This window comes from Myxocyprinus asiaticus, chromosome 3 (assembly GCF_019703515.2).
Source record: "Myxocyprinus asiaticus isolate MX2 ecotype Aquarium Trade chromosome 3, UBuf_Myxa_2, whole genome shotgun sequence".
NCBI classification, from domain to species: Eukaryota; Metazoa; Chordata; class Actinopteri; order Cypriniformes; family Catostomidae; genus Myxocyprinus; species Myxocyprinus asiaticus.
In genome coordinates, this window is record NC_059346.1 from 32,710,994 (window position 1) to 32,730,370 (window position 19,377).

The 19,377-nt window shown below is 37.7% G+C and overlaps 2 protein-coding genes across 4 annotated transcripts in view; one reads left to right on the forward strand and one right to left on the reverse strand.

The window, feature by feature from the left end:
* On the forward strand, positions 1-17,555 carry LOC127427850 (U2 snRNP-associated SURP motif-containing protein-like). Of its 3 annotated transcripts, none has more exons than XR_007894988.1 (24): positions 1-59; positions 861-947; positions 1,270-1,381; positions 1,574-1,680; positions 2,178-2,248; positions 2,368-2,611; positions 3,488-3,653; positions 3,775-3,980; positions 6,764-6,807; positions 7,387-7,491; positions 7,598-7,664; positions 7,791-7,957; positions 10,148-10,310; positions 10,442-10,521; positions 10,725-10,812; positions 10,900-11,028; positions 12,260-12,455; positions 13,140-13,217; positions 13,775-13,802; positions 14,740-14,884; positions 15,006-15,116; positions 15,771-15,961; positions 17,071-17,286; positions 17,317-17,555. XR_007894988.1 is itself a non-coding variant. In XM_051675703.1 (24 exons), the coding sequence occupies exons 1-24, from the start codon at positions 51-53 to the stop codon at positions 17,195-17,197; spliced, it is 2,637 nt and encodes an 878-aa protein (XP_051531663.1). In that variant the 5' UTR covers positions 1-50; the 3' UTR covers positions 17,198-17,555. The 3 variants fall into 3 exon arrangements, 2 of the variants coding, with proteins under 2 accessions (XP_051531663.1, XP_051531650.1); XM_051675703.1 differs by having other exon boundaries at positions 2,368-2,462; positions 2,547-2,611; positions 17,071-17,555; XM_051675690.1 differs by having other exon boundaries at positions 17,071-17,555.
* The window catches only part of LOC127427843 (WD repeat-containing protein 44-like), a 27,967-nt gene continuing 26,082 nt past the window's right edge, over positions 17,493-19,377 (reverse strand). Inside the window, exons 19-20 of the mRNA XM_051675676.1 lie at positions 18,563-18,697; positions 17,493-18,431 (exon numbers count right to left, since the gene is read on the reverse strand). Coding sequence (XP_051531636.1) covers positions 18,343-18,431; positions 18,563-18,697 — 224 coding nt within the window. The 3' untranslated portion in view covers positions 17,493-18,342. The remainder of the gene's footprint in view (positions 18,432-18,562; positions 18,698-19,377) is intronic.

Genomic DNA, 19,377 nt, shown 5'->3' on the forward strand with positions numbered 1-19,377 from the left:
TTTCAAAATGGCGGATTAACAACAAACGAAAGGTTTCATTTTCTCAACGCATGAACTGTGTAAGTCGCTGTATTGGTTGTTTACGAATGTGCAGATGGTTTCAGCTTCGGATAGTCCTTTCTTACATTCTCCGACAGTGTTAATGTCGTTTACAGCAGATGGTTGGCTGGTGTTTGCAGGAGGCCAGGAAGACTAGAGGTGTTAGCCCATACGCTAACTCACACATTCGGCTGAATCTCCAAACCCAGTCAGCTGCCTACCTAGACACCTTTTTGGGGGATCATCGGCACCTATGATGCCCAAAAATGCTATCTAGCAAGGCAACTCACTATGGGGCATTACCATCAACACCAGATCCATGGCTACTGAAAGATCCTGTTATTACTTATAGAAACAAATAGAAGACACATTGTGTAGTTTTCCCGTATCGTGAATTATGCTCCAATCACAGGGAGACGTTTACAGCATATATGGACCTCTGTCTTAGTGTTTAGTGAAAGGAGACTGGCTTGAAAACCTGCATCCTGCTGTTGTTAATTCAGATAAAGAGATCACTTGGATGCACTGCATAAATGGCTTTTCAACCAGTGTAAAACACTGTGATGTGTGTGTGTGTGTGTGTGTGTGTGTGTGTACACACACATATATATGTATACATATATGAGGACTGTCAAGTGTGCAATGTCTGATCCACTAGACATATTGGGAACGTCCCCCCAATATTAAGACTTGTCTACCGATATGGGTTTTTAAGATTGTTCATTCTTAATTTATTACATTTGATGCCTCAATCCAGATGGTTACATTCTCGCACGCATGTCTCTCAGTGGTCTATGTTACACATTTTTGTTGTGTTTTAGAGAGCTGAAATGGCAGACAAGAAAGGGAAATCTGTGGGGGTGAAGAAGACACTAACAAAGAGAGAGCAAGAAGAAATCAAGAAAAAGGTAGGTTTCTGTCATCAGACTTTCTGTGCCTGTTTAATGCATCAAAGGCAAAATTTCACAAACTGTGTTCAGTTAAGTTAGTAAATATTCAAACATGCAGCATTCAGATTGTCAGAGTGATAGTGCTTGGTTATTAAGTACATTCAAATGATAAAACTAAACTGTTGTCTTATGCATATAAGCATTGCATGACATCATCAGTTCAAATCATAATTACAAGGCAAATAAAGTGTTTTTAATCAGGTTAGTGATTTCAGAAAAAGTTGCAGTCCCTAACATCTGTTGTATTTGTGTTAATATTTCACTGTATTAATGTTTACAGGAGGAGGAGAAAGCTGCTGAAGTTTTTGAAGAATTTTTGGCTTCATTTGACACTAATGACAAGAGTGGCGTGAAGACATTTGTACGAGGTGGCATCGTAAATGCAACTAAAGGTGCGTTGTTGTGCTTTCTGATTCAAATTGGCCAGTTTCATCATTATTCTGTCAACGGTAAAAGTTTAAATATTGAGCAAAGCCTAAAAACTATAAATCTAAGCTGCACTTTTAGATAAAATGGAAGAAGTATTTTATCTAAGCCACATTTTAAGAAGCCACTGAACCTGTTATGGTCTCTTTCTTTCTCAGAGGAAGAAGCTTCGGAGGTGAAAAAGAGCAAACTCTACAGACCTGTCACTAAATTTACTTCTCCATCACAGAATGCCTCACCTTCTCAGCCTGAAATTAAAAAAACTGTAAGTGACCCATAATCAGAGAAGTTTAATATCCTCAGAGTGAAGAAAGGTAAGATTGAGTTAGAAGGAACTTATCCTAGATTAGAAGATCATCCTTTTGTAACACTGTAAAAATAATTAACTGTTAATTTTTTGTTTTAGGTTTTGTGTATAGTCATAGCCAAAAGTCAGCAAAATTCTATAAATGTAGTTGTAATTCATAAATAATTTTACAAACAATCTGCAGGAATTTTTTACGTTTCTCATTTGTTGCTTTATGTTATGTAACACTTAATCATTTGGAGTAAATTACATGTCATTTAGTGTGACTCATGCTTATCAAATTAAATATTTCACTGAAGGTGTGTTGAATGACCTATTGTTCCACAATTAAAACAAACAAATGAGAAAATGTTCAATATAGTATCAGTAAGGTCAAAATTCAGAATGCTTGTCAACTTTGTGCCACAATGGTCTATAGCAACTGTGTAACATTCAGTGTTGTTTTTACTTTGTAGGCCGTTAAAAAGAAAGCAGATGAGAAGAAGAAGAAGAGTAATCTGGAGCTTTTTAAAGAAGAATTAAAACAGTCAGTGTTTCTATCTTGCATTATTGTTTTGCTTTTGTCTTGATCAGCTCAAACAAAAAGCCAAGGACTCCTACTCTGCGCTTAAAGAGTACTCTGTCTTTATTCAATCTATCATTCAGAATACAGGAAGAAAGGGAGGAGAGATACAAAAGGAAGAAAGGTGATTCTGGAGGAGTGTGCCCTGATCTGGATTTACCTCTGACAAGGCGATCAAGTAAGTCTAACAAACTCACACCACACACAATTCACTTTAAAGACCCAGTGGAAGCTAAAATAACTTTATATATTGTGTTTGTAGTATTTGATGATGATCCTGCAGTGCCAAATACAACAAACCTGTACATTGGCTGCATCAACCTCAAGGTGAGAAGAGACTATGTCCTGCCAATTGAGTGAATTCATACAGGGACCCTTAATCTGAATCTAAGGCCAGCACGAACAGTCACATAGTGACCACGTTTACATGCACTTAAGAAAACGGTTTATTCCAGGGTTTTTGCAGAAAGCGGCATACTGAAATGTCATGTAAACGATAACATTGATTTCCTTACACCATTTAAGGGATTAAGATAAGGCAGTTTATCACACCTGCTAGATTTCTCTTTGAGAATGCGGCTTAAAGTGGTCATGTAAACACATAAGCGGCGTTCTCACAGGTTTTTGAAGAGTGCACATGTGCATGAACAGATCAGATAACAAACTTCATTGGATCAGTGGAAAGAATTCAACATTTCTGGAAGTACAGTGGGAAAAGCACATACACAATAATCTGTACTCATTTATACAAACCAATGTAAAATATCGACGGCCCCACACATTCACGTATATGCACTCGTACAATAGAAAGTTAAGGAAACAAACATAGCAACAACTCTGGAATATATGGAAATATAGCAAAGCAACAGAGAATAAAATAGCAAAGTCTTCCTTGGATGCCATGTTTGTTATTTACACAAGCGTCATGGGGAAATTACGTTGCTGCAGAGAAAGCTGCTTACTGACTGAGCTGCAATTATACGGGAGGAAAGAGTATGGCGCTTATACAGTGCATTTAACGGGAAAGCTGCTTTCTCGCAATAACCCGCTGTCTTGCAATAAGTCGCTTTCTGGTGTCCATGTAACTGTAGTCAGTTTTTCTTTAATAGACTGCATAACAGTGACCATATGGCACTCTTGGAATTACGCAGGTGTGCTACACATTGTGTCGACCAAGCTTTGACCTTGTCTGTGTCCCATTAGATGACAGAAGAGATGCTTTGTAAAGAGTTTGGGAAATATGGTCCTCTGGCTAGTGTTAAGATCATGTGGCCTCGCAAGGAGGAGGAGAAATCAAGAGTCACCAACCGTGGTTTTGTTGCTTTCATGACACGAAAAGATGCTGAGCGTGCTCTGGCTGCTCTGGACGGTGAGAAATCCTCATAAGCCAATCAGAAGGAAACATCCGACCTGCCAAAGTGGCACTTGCTCTGGCCCTGTGCTCTTTATATGCTGTGGTAAACTGAGTACTGGTCTCCTGTGTTTTGCAGGAAAAACAATAATGGGTTTTGAAATGAAGTTGGGTTGGGGGAAGGCAGTACGTATTCCTCCACAACCTCTTTACACCCCCATCGGGGTGCTGAAGACTACTGCCCCCCCTCCACCCTCTGGACTGCCATTCAACGCCCAACCCAGAGACCGCTTCAGAAATGACTTCACCAAATCACGCAACCGCTCACAGGATGACTTTCACAAGGTAAACGCAAACACTGTATCTTGGTGTCTGGGTAGTAGAGTATGGTTTGCCAAAGTCGAGGCATTGAATGAAGGTTTGCAAAAGATTCTGAGACAATAAAGCATTACTTCAAAGAAACAAAATATAATTTTTTTCAAACAACAATAAAAAAGGAGCTACTATACCTTTTTTTGAACAATAATAAAAAGCTACATGAAAATGAAAGATTATCAGCCAATTAATACTCCATTTTTAGGTTGATACAAAAGATTATAGCTGAGAATTATTACGTAGGATGTAATAGTTGCTTCATCTTATTAAAGAATTTGACTAAATATATAAGAGTTTGGTATTACTTATCTGTACACACCAGAGATTTCTGTCATATATAGAGAAATATGGTGGTCAATCTTCAGCTGGGCACTGAAATGGAACAGTGTTGTTTCATTGTTTGGATAAAATTACACAATCATCTTTAAAACACTCCATTAATGAATTTTGTCTAATTTGAGTTGGTTGATTGATTCAACTCACCAATGTATATGGACCCTTTTCACACTTCTGCGTGAGCAAAGCATAATTGGGTAAATTATGGTGGCGATCGGGAAGAACAGTAATAACTAGTGCCACTACGGTATTCCTATTTGCACAAATTCTAAAAGAAAATGTCCGAACTGTGTATGGGCTCGGTGGATTCAGGCAATTAAACGCGAAGAAGATAACTTCTTTACTAAACGAGGAAGCACTTTCATTTGAGGACAGTATTTTCAAGATTAGGTCGCTCAGAGGTGGAATTGTGAAATGCTTTGAAATCTGAGCTGGACTATCACGGTTTCATTGGAATGATTACACATCACAAACGACACAAAAGTGTATGTTTGACAGGGTTAGATGTCGGATGGAGCGGGACATGGATCTCTTCTTCACATCCTGTGTCACCCCCCATCAGGTATTAGTTTCACCAAGTACAACTCACAGATTTGTTAACTGTGCCCTCTTTTTTTGCATTTTTGCAATTTATGGCGACAGATTTGAAGATCATTCCTTTAATACATAAATTTGTGCCTGCTGATATAACGCACAACCTCTCAATTATAATTTATTTTTATCTACTAACCTTTGTATTCATGCAGATAACCCTCGAAAAACAACTTGTAATCTTTGAGTTTAGATTTAACCGTTGATGTACGATGCGGTCAACGTCTCCAAGCGTAAATGCAGTCAAAACTTTTAAGGTCTTTGAAAACACATACACCTCAGCAGCAGCCATAGTTGCGTTTGCCCATATATGACGACTTCTGCTTCGTGGACGCGGATGTGTGAAGAGAGTCCATTGTATGAGAGAAGGAATCACAAGCAGATTAAATCAAGAAACTCGGAATGTTTCCACAAAGACTGTACAAAACTTGGTCATACAGATGTTCATTTGTAGCCTGAGGGGCATCCTGGGTAACAAAAGACACTTCATTCCTACCCACTAGTCTGGCTGCTTAGACTTCATGGTTCTGTAAAGGTTTGCTCTTCCATGTCTCTTTTTGATTGTTAAAACACTGAATGAGTCAACAAATATGTAAAGTCTAAAGCCTCCAAGACTTGCAGAGCATTTTCTTAAAGGTATAGTTTACCCAAAAATGAAAATGATCTCATTTCCTCACCCTTGTGTTGTCTCAGATTCATATGACTTTCTTCCGCTAAACACATACAAATATATTTTAATGGAGATATGATGTCCATACAATGCAAATGAATGGTGACCACATTTTTAAGCTCTAAAAAGGACATAAAGTCAGCATTAAGGTATTCCATAAGATTCCAGTGGGTTAATCCATGTCTTCTAAAGCGATCCAAGTGATAGGATTCGAGTGGAACAGACCAAAATATAACTCCTTTTTCCACTATAAATCTTTGCAACAGTGGTCTCCATAACGATCATGATTTCTGGCTCAATTACACCTTATGCTCTGTGCATGTGTGAAGTGCTAGGAAGTTTAATCAAGCTTAATATCATGATCGTGCCTAGAGACTGCAATGGCAAGATGTACAGTGAAAAAGGAGTTATATTTTGGTCTGTTCTCACCCAAAACCGATTGGATGGCTTCAGAAGACATGGATTAAACCACTGGAGTCTTATGGATTACCTTTATGCTGCCTTCTATGTCTTTTATGGAGTTGGTCAAAATTTGGTCACCATTCATTTGCATTGTATACGACTCACGTCTCACGTAAGAAAGTCATAGGAGTTTGAGACGACATAAGGGTAAGGAGTGGGGTGGGGGGGAGAAGAAGAATTATAATTTTTTGGTGAACTGTTCCTTTAATAATACAGTTGTGAGCAGATCAGCTATGACTCACCTTAGACATGGCTAGAAACAGAATGGTCAAAGTGCAGGGTTGCTTCTGTAATTCAGAGCAAGGTGTAGTTTTATGTAATTTTCACAGTACATTTGCTTATGTTTGCTTTGAGAATCTGTTTTGTCATTATTTTTGCAATTCTGTTTAGTGTTGCAAGAGGCACAGAAATTACACACTTCACCTTTAGACTAGGGTGAAAATGAGCTCATGACATCACAGTCTGACAGTCAGTGAAGCCAGACCGGTTTGGTTGTAATAAAGTGTCTGAATGTACACAGTGTCCCTCAGGCAGAGACAGGGGATACTTTGAGCTGACCTTGTCTGTTTGCGAAGCATGTGTCAAGAGGTTTAGCTGCTGCTGATAAAATTAATCATGAATATGCTGCAGTTTGTTTAAATAAAAACTCACTGTATTTTTGTATCTTCATGATTTGGTTTGATGTCATGAACAGACTCTGTCCGAGGCCGTTGTGACAGTGGTAATCCCCCCAGAAAGGTACACATTCTCTGTCCATTTATTAAAACACCATTGCCACTGAAACACACAAACACACTCACCTTTAGACTTTGACACCTAAATCACAGTGGTTAGATCATTGAAAAGGGACTGCATAAATCTCTGATCATAGATTGCAACAAAGACAGTCACTCATACACTTACAGATATATATTACATTTACATGCTTCGAGATAGTAGATCAACTGATCAAAGAGACTGATCCTACCCATCTTTAGCAACACCAGCCTCTTCTTTATTCTGTTAATAAACTAAGGGGCTGAAATGTTATACATATTTACATACCCAGTAATTGCTTCTATAAAAACATGAACATGATTGCAAAATCACCACACAGTGGCCTTTCTCTACACACTAGGAGCTAACAATATACTAAAACACACTCCGGACTCGTTTTCACTCGAAACAAAAGTGAAATCCAAGTTTCAAACTGCCAGAGAAGAAATTATAGGACTGACATGGTAAGACTGTGGAATGTATGTAGTGATGGAGAAAAGTTGTGAGGAGAAAAAAATGCCCTTGTTCATTCTCTCATCCCTCTTTTTTTGTGGCTGATAGGAACCTGCTGGGCTTGATAAACAGAATGATTGAGTTTGTGGTGCGAGAGGGACCCATGTTTGAGGCCATAATCATGAGCCGGGAAAAGAACAACCCTGACTTCAGGTGTGAAATTGTCTTGTTTAACTAGAATAGCTTTGTCTTAAGCCACTTTCCTATTCAGTATATTATATTATCCCTTTGTGTATTGATTGTCTGATCAATGTTGCAGGTTTTTGTTTGATAACAAGAGTCACGAGCATGTGTACTACAGATGGAAACTCTACTCCATTCTACAGGTAAATTAGCTATTTTCTGTCATGGCTACACACCAAGTTGAAACAGACTGTTAAAAGTTTCTCCATCCAATCATATTCACCATCTTTCTGTCTCTTTTTTTTTTTTTTTTTTTTTTTTTTTTTTAGGGAGAGAACCCAAATAAATGGAGGACTTCCACTTTTAGAATGTTTCGAGGAGGCTCCCTATGGAAGCCTCCGCTTCTCAACCCGTATCTCCATGGTGATGAGGAAGCTGAAGAAAGCTCCTTCCCTTCTCAAGAGGAAGAGCAAAAGAAAGGGCAACTGAAGCCAGAGTAAGCAGAACTCTCAGATATAAATAGAGGTTTTAGGCCATATAGAGAATTCAGGGTATATATTTTAATATTGCAGGGCTAGGTTATATGTCCAAAGTCATGTCTTATTGTGAATTACAGTATCACAGTTTTGAATAAAAATACACCAAACATAATATTATTGTATCCTGACTCGTATTGATATATTTTCTCATCAGATCAGTGATGCAAATTTGGGCAAATTCTTTTAGCCGAGTATCCACCAGCATTACCTGGTTATTAACCAGTTAACTGATAAGTCATGAATCAGTCAAGTGACCAAACACATAGAAATCTATACGTAGATACCTTATTAGCAGCTGTTCCTATGGACCGCGATACGTCGGCGCATCCAGCATATCGGATAGGTCAAAAGCCGTCCGTCAACACACAAATGTAAATTGACAGATACGGTCTGTAAAAGTCTATTTTTTTTTCCAGCCAACTTTCAGATTATCTGATTTTCCAGAAACATTATCCAATATTTTAGATGATATTAAAAATCCTGACTTCACTTCAAAAGCAGGTTTTTTTCCCATAGCAAACTGCAAATAAAGTCTTCTACATTTTAATATATAATGGCAAACATACTGAAAATTAGCACCCAGTCAGTCAATTCACTACGTGATGAACTGTTTCCACACAAAAGCAGTTTATGCAGCGGTTGGAGGCTTCTTCTCCATTCACTTGCATTCAAACAGCTCTCCTTATTGACCTATGACCAAAACAGGCATGACAAAGATCTATGCTGGCTGAAACAAAACAGGCTCAAAACTTATGTGCATATTTATCAATAGTTATTACATCAACATTTGAATGAACAACCGTATGTTTTCTTATATTTTGGTAACAAACTAATTTTGAATGGATTGCTTGCACGGCAAATTACAATCTACACACCTTTTGGCAAAAGTCACCTTTTTTTAAGATAATTTGCCAATTGTTTGGTACAGTTTTCTACATTTTACTAATTAAATCATTTGAAATCGATACTATAAATTTAAACTTCTTTAAATATAATATGTATATATTTAAAAACTACAAACAAATCAATTGAAAATATACCCCTGGAACACCTGCTATGACTTTCTCATGATTTTTTTATCCTTGAAGAATAAAAACATAGCCTACCCACATATAGTGCTGCTGGGCAATCCTAATCATTTTTGTTTAGAAAAATTAACATATCTACATGGGCAGGGGTCATATGGTACGCATCTAGGTCTGCAACATAAGTGAAATGTAAACGTATGCTCTTAGATGTCGACACTTGCAAAAAATGGTACCTCATTGTACTCGTGCTACTACTAAACTTTAATGTGCTATTTTACAATTTGCGTCGGAACATGTTGTCTTCACTGACAAAATGGTCCTTCAGTGCATGCTTAATTCCTTGTCATTCAGACTGAGAGGAAGACATTGTGTTATCTGTTAACAGCACCCTGTGTGTACATAACATGCTCTACATCAAAGATCTTTTATAAAGAGATAACAACCTCCATGCTTATACCTTAGTAGAGAGCATAACGGTCAACTAGCGTGTTACGACATTAAGTCACCGTTTGCTGATACCACACAAATGAATGGGGAGAGCCTTAAAATGACACCTACCTGTCGCAAAATTGTCTTTTATAAAACAGCAATTTTATCATCCACATATAATTCATTCCAAAAGGACTGTTTAGTGTAAAACATATCAGGCAGTCAATTCATTAAGTGATGAGCATTTTTTAGCCTCTTCTCTCCTCGTCAGTGTCCCGCCCATTGAAAGTCTATGGGGCCGCCGCATTATGCTATTTTAGAAGGGATCTGTCTACATGTTAAACCCAAGAAATTACCTCTCTGTTGTTTTTTTAATTAACCTCTCGTTCATTTGTAACCGATAGTATTAGTTGAACAAATTGTTAATGCCGGTAAACTGGTTATCCATCTACATCCCATTTTTTTAATGAATGTATTCTTTTTGGCTTTGTGTATTTTCTCTTCTCTTCCACATTTACATATCTGCTGCTCTAGCTTCTAAATTTGTTTCCACAGAACTGCTAATATTGTTGTGTCTTGTATGATAAAAGCTTGTGTTTTTCCTTTAAATCGTTTTGGATAAAAGCGACTGCTAAATGATTATATGTTTTGTAAAGTGTTTGCATGTTTAATATGCATGTTTTGTCTCAGACACAGAGAGAGGTTAGAGGCCCTGCTGAAAGGGCTGACTCCCCGCAGAGATGAGATTGGAGATGCAATGGTGTTCTGTTTAGAGAGAGCGGAGGCTGCTGAGGAGGTCGTCTCCTGCATCACCGAATCTCTGTCTATACCACACACGCAACTGCAGAAGAAGGTACACATTTACAATTATATACAGCTGCAATCACAAATCACAACTAGAGTTGCCTGTGCAACAAGTTTCCAGTAGAGACACGCTCCACTCTTTTGATACCTTTTTTGTCTGATGTCTTGTGTGTGTTGCAGATTGCCAGACTTTACCTGATATCTGACATCCTCTACAACTCCTGTGCCAAAGTTGCCAATGCTTCATATTACCGCAAATTGTGAGTCAGTTGTGCTACTCCTTACGTCTCAGGTGTATTTTTATGTTGCTTGTTGATGAATGGTGTGGTCGCTTTTATTTCCAATGTCTTTTAAAATTGCTCTCCACTAGAAATGTTAAAACTGACAGCACTAACATGATTAGGATTAAAAATAATAATGTCATTTCTATTGGACTAACCATTTTTATCTTTCTATGGAATAGTTTTGAGACAAAGCTGCCTCAGATATTTGGCGACATCAGTGAAGCGTATCGGAACATCCAGGCCAGACTCCAGGCAGAGCAGTTTAAAGTGAGCACAGCTATCTCTTCTGTATTCTTCTATCTGCTCTGAACTCACTTCCCCTCTAAATACTCTTTTATCTCTCTCTCTTTGCAGCAAAGAATCATGGGATGTTTTCGGGCATGGGAGGACTGGGCAATTTATCCAGAATCCTTCCTGATTCAGCTGCAGAATATATTCATGGGGATCAATAAACCTGGAGAGGAAGTTATTGAAAGAGCAGAGGTGAGCAGTAGGCAATAGATTTTGAGCAAAATCAATGGATAAAGGTAAGATAAATAGGATAGCAACATTAAGAGGTTCTGGTCTTACGCTTTGGCAAATCTAATACAGTTTGCCATTACCAAAGGATGCACCAGTATAGCCTGATAACCAATAATTTATAATTTTATGCTATGCCCAATAACCTATTTGAAGGCTGATCATATGAATCTCTACTGTATTTCTTTTATAAAAATGCATCATTCACACTAAAGCTGTAGTAATTGAATATTTCACCTGCAATATTGCATCAAAACATAAAAATGTTCAGTAGAAGATGGGTAACAGTTTAGTACTTTTGAAACCTAGCGTACTGTTTGAATCTGAATAAGTAATCCCTGATATTATTTCCTTCTAATATCGCCTAATCAGACAATGAGATTTAAAGAAATATTCTGGGTTCAATAGAAGTGGAGCTCAATCAACAGTGTTTGTGGCATTATATTGATTACCACAAAAAATATCTTCGATTCATCCCTCCTTTTCTTTAAAAAAAAAAAGCAAAAAGATTACATTGAGGCACTTACAATGGAAGTGAATGGGGACAAGTTTTGGAGGGTTTAAAGGTAGAAATGTGAAGCTTATAATTTTAGAAAAGCACTTTCATTAATTCTTCTGTTCAAACTCATTAGTTTTGTTTTAGCTGTAAAGTTGTTTAAATCATTTTAGGGTTTGTTGACATTACATGGTCATGGCAATGAAGTTGTAAAATTGGTTATAACTTTACACAGAAAAGGTTAGTAAGCAATTTTATCACACTAAAATCATGTTAACATGCATATTGTTTACGTCTTGTGGCTATACTTGTATTTTAACGTTTATGGATGGCCCCATATACTTCCTTATTTCCATTACTTCCATTTCATTTGAACCCAGATTTTTGCTTTTTTTAAAGAAAAGTACAGACGAGTCAAAATATTTTTTTGCGGTAATCAATATTATGCCACAAATGCTGTCGACAAATACTTAACTTGTACTGAACCCGGAATATTCCTTTAATTTACTTTTTTTTTTAAATCAGCCTAATCAGACTGATGTTAATGCTAATATTGGCCGATAATGGTAGTGCGCAGCCCTCAGTTACCTCCACCCAGTCACTTCTGCTGTCTCCTTTACGATGGGATACCTACAGAATTTTACATGTTGATCTGTTGAGTGTGGGTTTTATTAGTTTATTTACCTACTTGTTCTCTAGCCTGAATCTCCAGATCTGGATGGGGCACCATTGGATGGTATTCCTCTAGACAGAAGTGAAATTGATGGTACACCCCTTGATGACCTTGATGGGTCACCTTTGACCTGGGACCCATCCTCTATAGACGGTGAACCGGTTGACGACATTGATGGTGTTCCCCTGGGAAACGCAATAGATGACATCGATGGTGTGCCATGTAAGTACGGCTGTTGAGGGCTCTTTAAGTATAGTTCTCCCAAAAATGAAAATTCTCATCATTTGCTCACCCTTATGCTATCCCAGATGTGTAAAACTTTCTTCTACTGAACATAAATGAAGATTTTTAGAAGAATAGTCAGCTCTGTAGGTCCTTCACAATGCAAGTGAATGGGTACCAAAATGGTTAAGCTCCAAAAAGCACACAAAGGCAGCATAAAATTAATCCATAAGACTCCAGTGGTTAAATCTATTTCTCCTCCCTGCCCACTTGGTGGCGATATGCATGAAGAATGCAAATCGGCAAAAAAAAGTGTGTAAAAGTGAAGATTCATAGTAAAAGAGCTTTTGGAGCTTCAAAATGTTGGTACCCACTCACTTGCATTGTATGGACCTACAAAGCTGAAATATTCTTCTAAAAATCTGTGTGTTCAGCAGAAGAAAGAAAGTCATACACACTTGGGATAGCATGAGGGCGAGTAAATGATGAGAGAATGATGTTGATCTTGTTTATTTGAACAATTAGATATTTTTATTAAAATGTTACTACTATTTAATTTCATTACTGTGTTCTGAACACCTTGAAAAAGTTGAGCACATACAGTTGAGTTGTTTTTTCATATATTTGAACTCCTCTAAGTTACATACATTTCCTCTTTGTGCTTGTTTTGTATGTCTGATCAAGTGGACGAGGGCTCAGATAAGACATTACCCAGTGTCGCATTGTCCAAATGGGAGAAGGTGGAGGATTCAGAATCCTCAGGTACAATAACAACACAGAGTAATTTGATCGGCAGTGTCCTCACTCTCATTATAACAGTAAATATGTGTCCAGGATTTTCCAACTGTCAGTATTCAGTCAGTAGACAATAAAAGATTATAAATTCCACATCTTCACTTACGTTTGTTTTAAGGAAAGTTTTTTGGTTCGATACAACATTATCGACAGCATTTGTGGCACAATGTCAGTTAGCACACTCATTTTAGTTTTGGCTCGTTCTTGAGTTTTTTTTATTCATTTATTTTTAAACAAAGGAGGTATATGGGGCCAGGCAATAAACATTAAAGATAACAGAAAGGGACTGTTTACATAGAGCTCACTCATCATCAGTAACTCATAACCAGAAGTTCATCTACCTAGAAAAGTATTCCCACCTCAAAAGAATGTCAATTTACAGCACAAAAATTAAGCTGTAAAAAAAACTGAGGGATGAGTCTGAATTATTTTCTGTGGTAATTTATATTATGCCATAAATGCTGTTATATTTTATTGAATCCTTTAAACTGATACACCTTGTTAAACTGTTCTTATCCTTTCAGCAAAGAATGACTCCGAGGTGAATTCAAGGTAAGACTTTTTCAGATGTTGTAAATTTATTGTCCATTCCATTGTTCTTTGTGATAGATGGATGATTCTGTTTTATTGCACAACATGATAAATGATCAGAGCATTTAAACTGCCTCATCAAATCACATGCCTGCTTACTACCCTCTTCTTTAATGTGAACTTAATGGTACTGTAAGTGATTTTAGCCATTCTGGAATTTCCACAATCTGAGCCTTGGATTAGCCACGACCCCTCTTTCCAAAACCCTGCAAAAAGATAAAAGTGAGCTTTATTGACATCGTGCAGAAGCGGTTTTCAAAAACAACAGCAGCAAAATAGTGCCCTCAACTGACAACTGTTATAAACAACATAGCATAAAAAGTGGGATTAAGCCTCAATAATTCGCTGAAACTACAGTACTATGAGAACGCGCAAATGATGGCAGAATGCGGCAGAGCCTGTGGACACATTTGTTTGTTGTTTACTGAGTCTAGTGCTGTCACAGAGACCGATGAGATATCTCTCGACATTTAATTTCTTTCTTTCAGGGAGTAGGACATTTGTTTGCATACCTTTCCATGAAAAAATTGCTTACAGCACCTTTAATGTCATCCACAAAACTGTTTACTTTTGAATGTGTGAAGTTCTTTGGTAATTACAGCCTGTAAACAGTGATTTATGAGCAGAGGAAATATTGGTCACACTTCATTACAGTGTTCAGATTACTGGGTATTTATTAACCTTAATGAACTAAGTGTACTTACTGTGAAATTATTTTGTAGAGCTGCCTGTACTTATATGTTGTTTTTAGTATTGAAGCTAATAATAGTAACACGTAATCTGTGTAACACGGACACTGTAAAATAAAGTGTTACTGAAATATTTAAAAATAAAAAATGTAACATTACTTTTAGTTCTTTGTCATCTCATTGTTTCTTACCCTCTCTTTCTTATGCAGTGGCCAAAAAGAGAACAATGGTGACTCTGAAATCAGCAGTGATGATGCTGACAGCCCCAGCAGGTATGAGGGGGCAGAGTTTAAGAGTACTTTGAAAAACTTTGAGCTGTCTGAAACCAAAAGGACACGCCTCCGAGAACTGGAGGTAATTTACTCACGCTCAGTATTTCATGGTCTTACTCACTCTAGCACACACAGAGACACATGTAGCAATCAAGCCATATGTGTTGACGGGTACTATAAAAGTGTGTATGTGCATTTTGCAGGTGAAGGTGATGAAGTTTCAGGATGAATTAGAGTCTGGTAAGAGACAGAGGAAGTCCAGTATGACTCTCCATCACCAAGTTCAGCATTACAGAAATAGACTTCTACAAAAGGTACACACACTCACCCTCAGCCAGACCCCATGGCCCCAACATCAGTGCCTGACCTCTTGCTCTTCTGTTCTTAAAAAATGGGAACATATCCATGCAGCCATGTTCCAACATCTAGTGAAAAGCATTCCCATGAGTGTGGAATCTGTTATAGCAGCAAAAGGAAGGATTAATTCCCTTGCCTTAAAAATGTAATGTTCAGCAAGACACAAGAGCGTCAGTGAGGTCAGGCACTGTTGTTGGGCCATGGGGTCTGTCTCGCTGTTAGTGTTCCAATTCATCCCAAAGGTGTTAGTGGGGTTCAGGTCTGGGCTTTGTGCAGACCAGTCAAGTTCTTCCATACCAGCCTCTGTAAATAATGTCTTTACGGACCTTGCATTGTCATGCTGGAAAAGAAAAGGGTCCTCACCAATCTGTTGCAATAAAATAGCCAAACCCCATTAATTATAAGGGGGTGTCTATCCACATACTTTTGGCCATATTGTGTAGTTACAAAGATGCTGAATAGTATCAGCCAAGTCTGCTTAGGACCTAGTATTGAGGCCTCCTGTATAAGCAAAGAATACTGGTGTTTGGATTCTTCACAAAGAAAACTCTTGATGATAAAACCATAAACTCATTATTTCTTTCTGTTTCTTTCTATCCCCCCATCTTTAGGAGTTTGACAAGGACGACCAAGAAAAGAGAGACAAATGGCCACAGAAACAGAAGGAGAGGTCCAAAAAAGAAGAACGAAGAGATAAAGGGGAGGACAGGAGTAAAACATGGGAAAAAGAAAAGAGTAGAAAGAGTGAAGACAGAGAGAAGAGTAGAGGACGGAGTCAAGACAAAGAAGAAAGGAGAGAGAGGTATGCACTAATCTCACAAACATTAAATGCAACATACTTTCATATGTATCTAGCAATGAACTCCTCTTACTATTCAAAATCAGTAATTCACAGTCCTAACCAGACACGATGCACTTTTTCAGCCACAAATAATTTGTCTGTCCACACTGAAAGTGAAAATGCTACATTTAAAGGAATAGTTCACCCAAAAATGAAAATTCTCTCATTTACTCATCCTCATACCATCCCAGATGTGTTTGACTTTCTTCTGTTGAACACAAACAAAGGTTTTTAGAAGAATACCTCATCTCTGTAAGTCCATACAATGCAAGTGAATGGTGACCAAAACTTTGAAGCTCTAAAATGCACAAAGGCAGCATAAAAGTAATCAAGACTCCAGTTGTTTAATCCATGTCTTCTAAAGCAATCCAATTGGTTTTGGGTGAGAACAGACCAAAATGTAATACATTTTTTACTGTTTAACTTGACATTGCAGTCTTTAGGCACGATCATGATTTCAAGCTCGATTACACTTCCTAGTGCTTGACACATGTGCAAAGCACTAGATGGCGCTAGGACGTGTAATCAAGCTTGAAATCATGATTGCCAAGGAGAAAAATTTATGTTTTGGTCTGTTCTCTGCCAAAATCGATTGGATCGCTTCAGAAGACCGAGATTAAACTGCTGGAGTCATATGGATTACTTTTATGCTGCCTTTTTGTTATTTTCTGAGCTTCTAACTTTTGATCACCCACAGAAAAATCTTTTGTTTTGCAGAAGTAAGGTATACACATCTGGGATGGCATGAGGTTAAGTAAATGATGAGATAAAGAAATAGTTCACCCAAAACAGAAAATTAAGTCATACTCTCACAGCCAATCAGAACATATTTGATATTTAATATGTAGTTGTGTGGAGTGGGATTTTGGACCAATTCGATTTCACTGTGGGCGGGGCTACCCAGCTCAAAGCTGAAGAAATAGAAATCAAGTGACTGTCAAAGTGTCCTGAATCCTGTCGCTCATCACGGTCATGGCTGGTTAGGACACAATGTCATGCTGCCATAAAAACTACAGGTTTAAGCATTAACAACATACTTTATCAACTTTTTCTCCTTGTCTTTCTTGAAGAACAAGATCTCGATCACCATGGAAGTCGAAACGCTCTCGATCACCATCACCGCTGCACAAATCGTGGAGGTCATCATCCCGATCACCACATCGCTCGCATAAAAAAAACAAGAAGAGTAAACACTGAACTCTGACCCTTTAAATCATGTGATCTTCTCATAATGCAGCCTGACAGAGCTCAAGGACTGCTCTTGTCTTGGACATAAATGCGTTTATTCCACAGTGCTTTGAGGAATAACTGGGTGATCCACAGCTGTTAATTTGTTCCCAGAACAGTACCCCATGTGTCTGCTGCAATCACAACCCTGGGCTTGGCAGAGTTTTTCTAAGACAATGTGTGGACTTGTACATATCTTTTGTTTTGTAAACTTGTATTTTTATTTGTTTTCTTCCTTTTTTGTTTTAAATCCCATGTTTAAAAAAAATTGCTGCAAGATTGGCCCATACATCATCAAACTTTACATTAAAAACATTGTGTAAGGACAGATGTTTTGGTGTAAATATTATGCAAGGACTTGTATTTTAACCAGTCGGTATAGTGATTGCTGATTAGAATGGAGCACAAGGAGACAAACTGGATCTCTCATTTACACCAATGAAAAACTTGTTTTAATACATACAAATTAAAACACCATACATAGGGAAACCCCTTTTTTATTTCTGGAATCATACACACAAAAATCAGGTTCAGTTATATTTTACTAAATAACACTGATAGAGGGTTTTAAACAAATGAATTTAGTCAGTGCTAATGTTGGAAATGTGCAACACTGTTTGTCAGAAACATTGACTTTGGGGTTAGAGTGTGCAGGGGAAAATAAAAGGCTTTGGGTGTATGGTGCTCCTATCAATTCTCTCCAAACAGTCTTGCAGTTTCATTCAATAGCACCATTGATCTGTGCAATTTAAAGCCCTTTTGTGTACAATAACAATACAATAATTCCTCTCCAAATGAAATTAATCTATGAAAAAGAAAGGAAGGTAAAGGATAGCAATGTGTTTAGCTATAAAGACATTTATCCCTGTTACTGAACCATCCCCATCCTTCAACTTCCTGGGTCCCTGTTCTCTGTGAATAAGGCAGGGCTTGAAATCTCCGCCTCTCAGAGCACACTGCAGCAGCTGATTGGGTCAGTGAATGGGGTCTCAGCTGTAAAGTGGCACTGCATTTTGTCTTTTGTCCTCTGTTTCAGCTCTGTCCACAATCTGAAGAGTTTTTCAATCATATATATATATATATTTTTTTTTTTTTTTACTAGGTGTGTTCAGAACTCAGTATTTCTTAATGTTGACAAACACTTTAATGGCTCCAGTGAAATCAGCAGAGAGCAAAACTTCACAGTGGTCTGTTTTCAGCGCCCCTGAGGAAGAGAAAGAAACAGAAGAATGGAAAAGCAGAAAGAACAATGAGTACTTTTTTTCACTACTACTACTACCATATAGTGTACTGTTGTGATTTCACACTGCTAGTCATCACGGCAACAGTCAGTACCTGATGGGATGGTCTCGGAGTCATCCGTACTGTCACTCTTAGAATCTGAGTCAGGCTTTTCTGCCCCTGGCTCCTGAGGCACAATAAGATCCGGATGGGGAGCAAAAATGGCCGAAGTCACCACAGCATTATGGGCTAAAAACAGAAAGCAAAAGTAATTCAAAGGGATGGCTCACCCAGAATTGAAAACTCTCATGTTTCAAACACAAATGATTTCCTCTTATGTGGAACACAAGATGATGCTAGGTACACCTTTATTGTATGAAAAAATAAAAATAAAAAATGCAATAAAAGAATGAAAGTCATACAGGCTTGGAACAACATGAGTAAATGATGACAGCATTTTTTTTTATTTCTCTTTAAGACCCCAAATGTACAAACAATAAAGATCATTCTTATTACAACAAATTCCTGAAATCTTTTCAGTTGTAAAACTCATAGTGCACCGATATACTTCCTGAGAAGTTCTTCTTCGTTCAGAGGTAAAAAGAAGTTCAAAACAGCCGAGCAACGGTATCCTACATCCAATTTTCAAACACCCGCCACACCAATGTGGGAGGCGTTTAGAAGTACATTTAAATATGATGCTCAAGACTATGTATAAAACCTTAACTAATGTGACATTAAAATGTGTTTTCAATGACTTTATGTCTCATTCTATGAGTAGAATTCCCATGAGGTCAGTAAAAGAAGTTGTTTTAACCTCTTGACGATTTAAAGTAATATATATATATAAAATATTTAACGGACTGTCTATTTACTATTGAAGTACAAATAGCCTATCTTGTTGGCAAAGGCTATTTACACTAACTCTG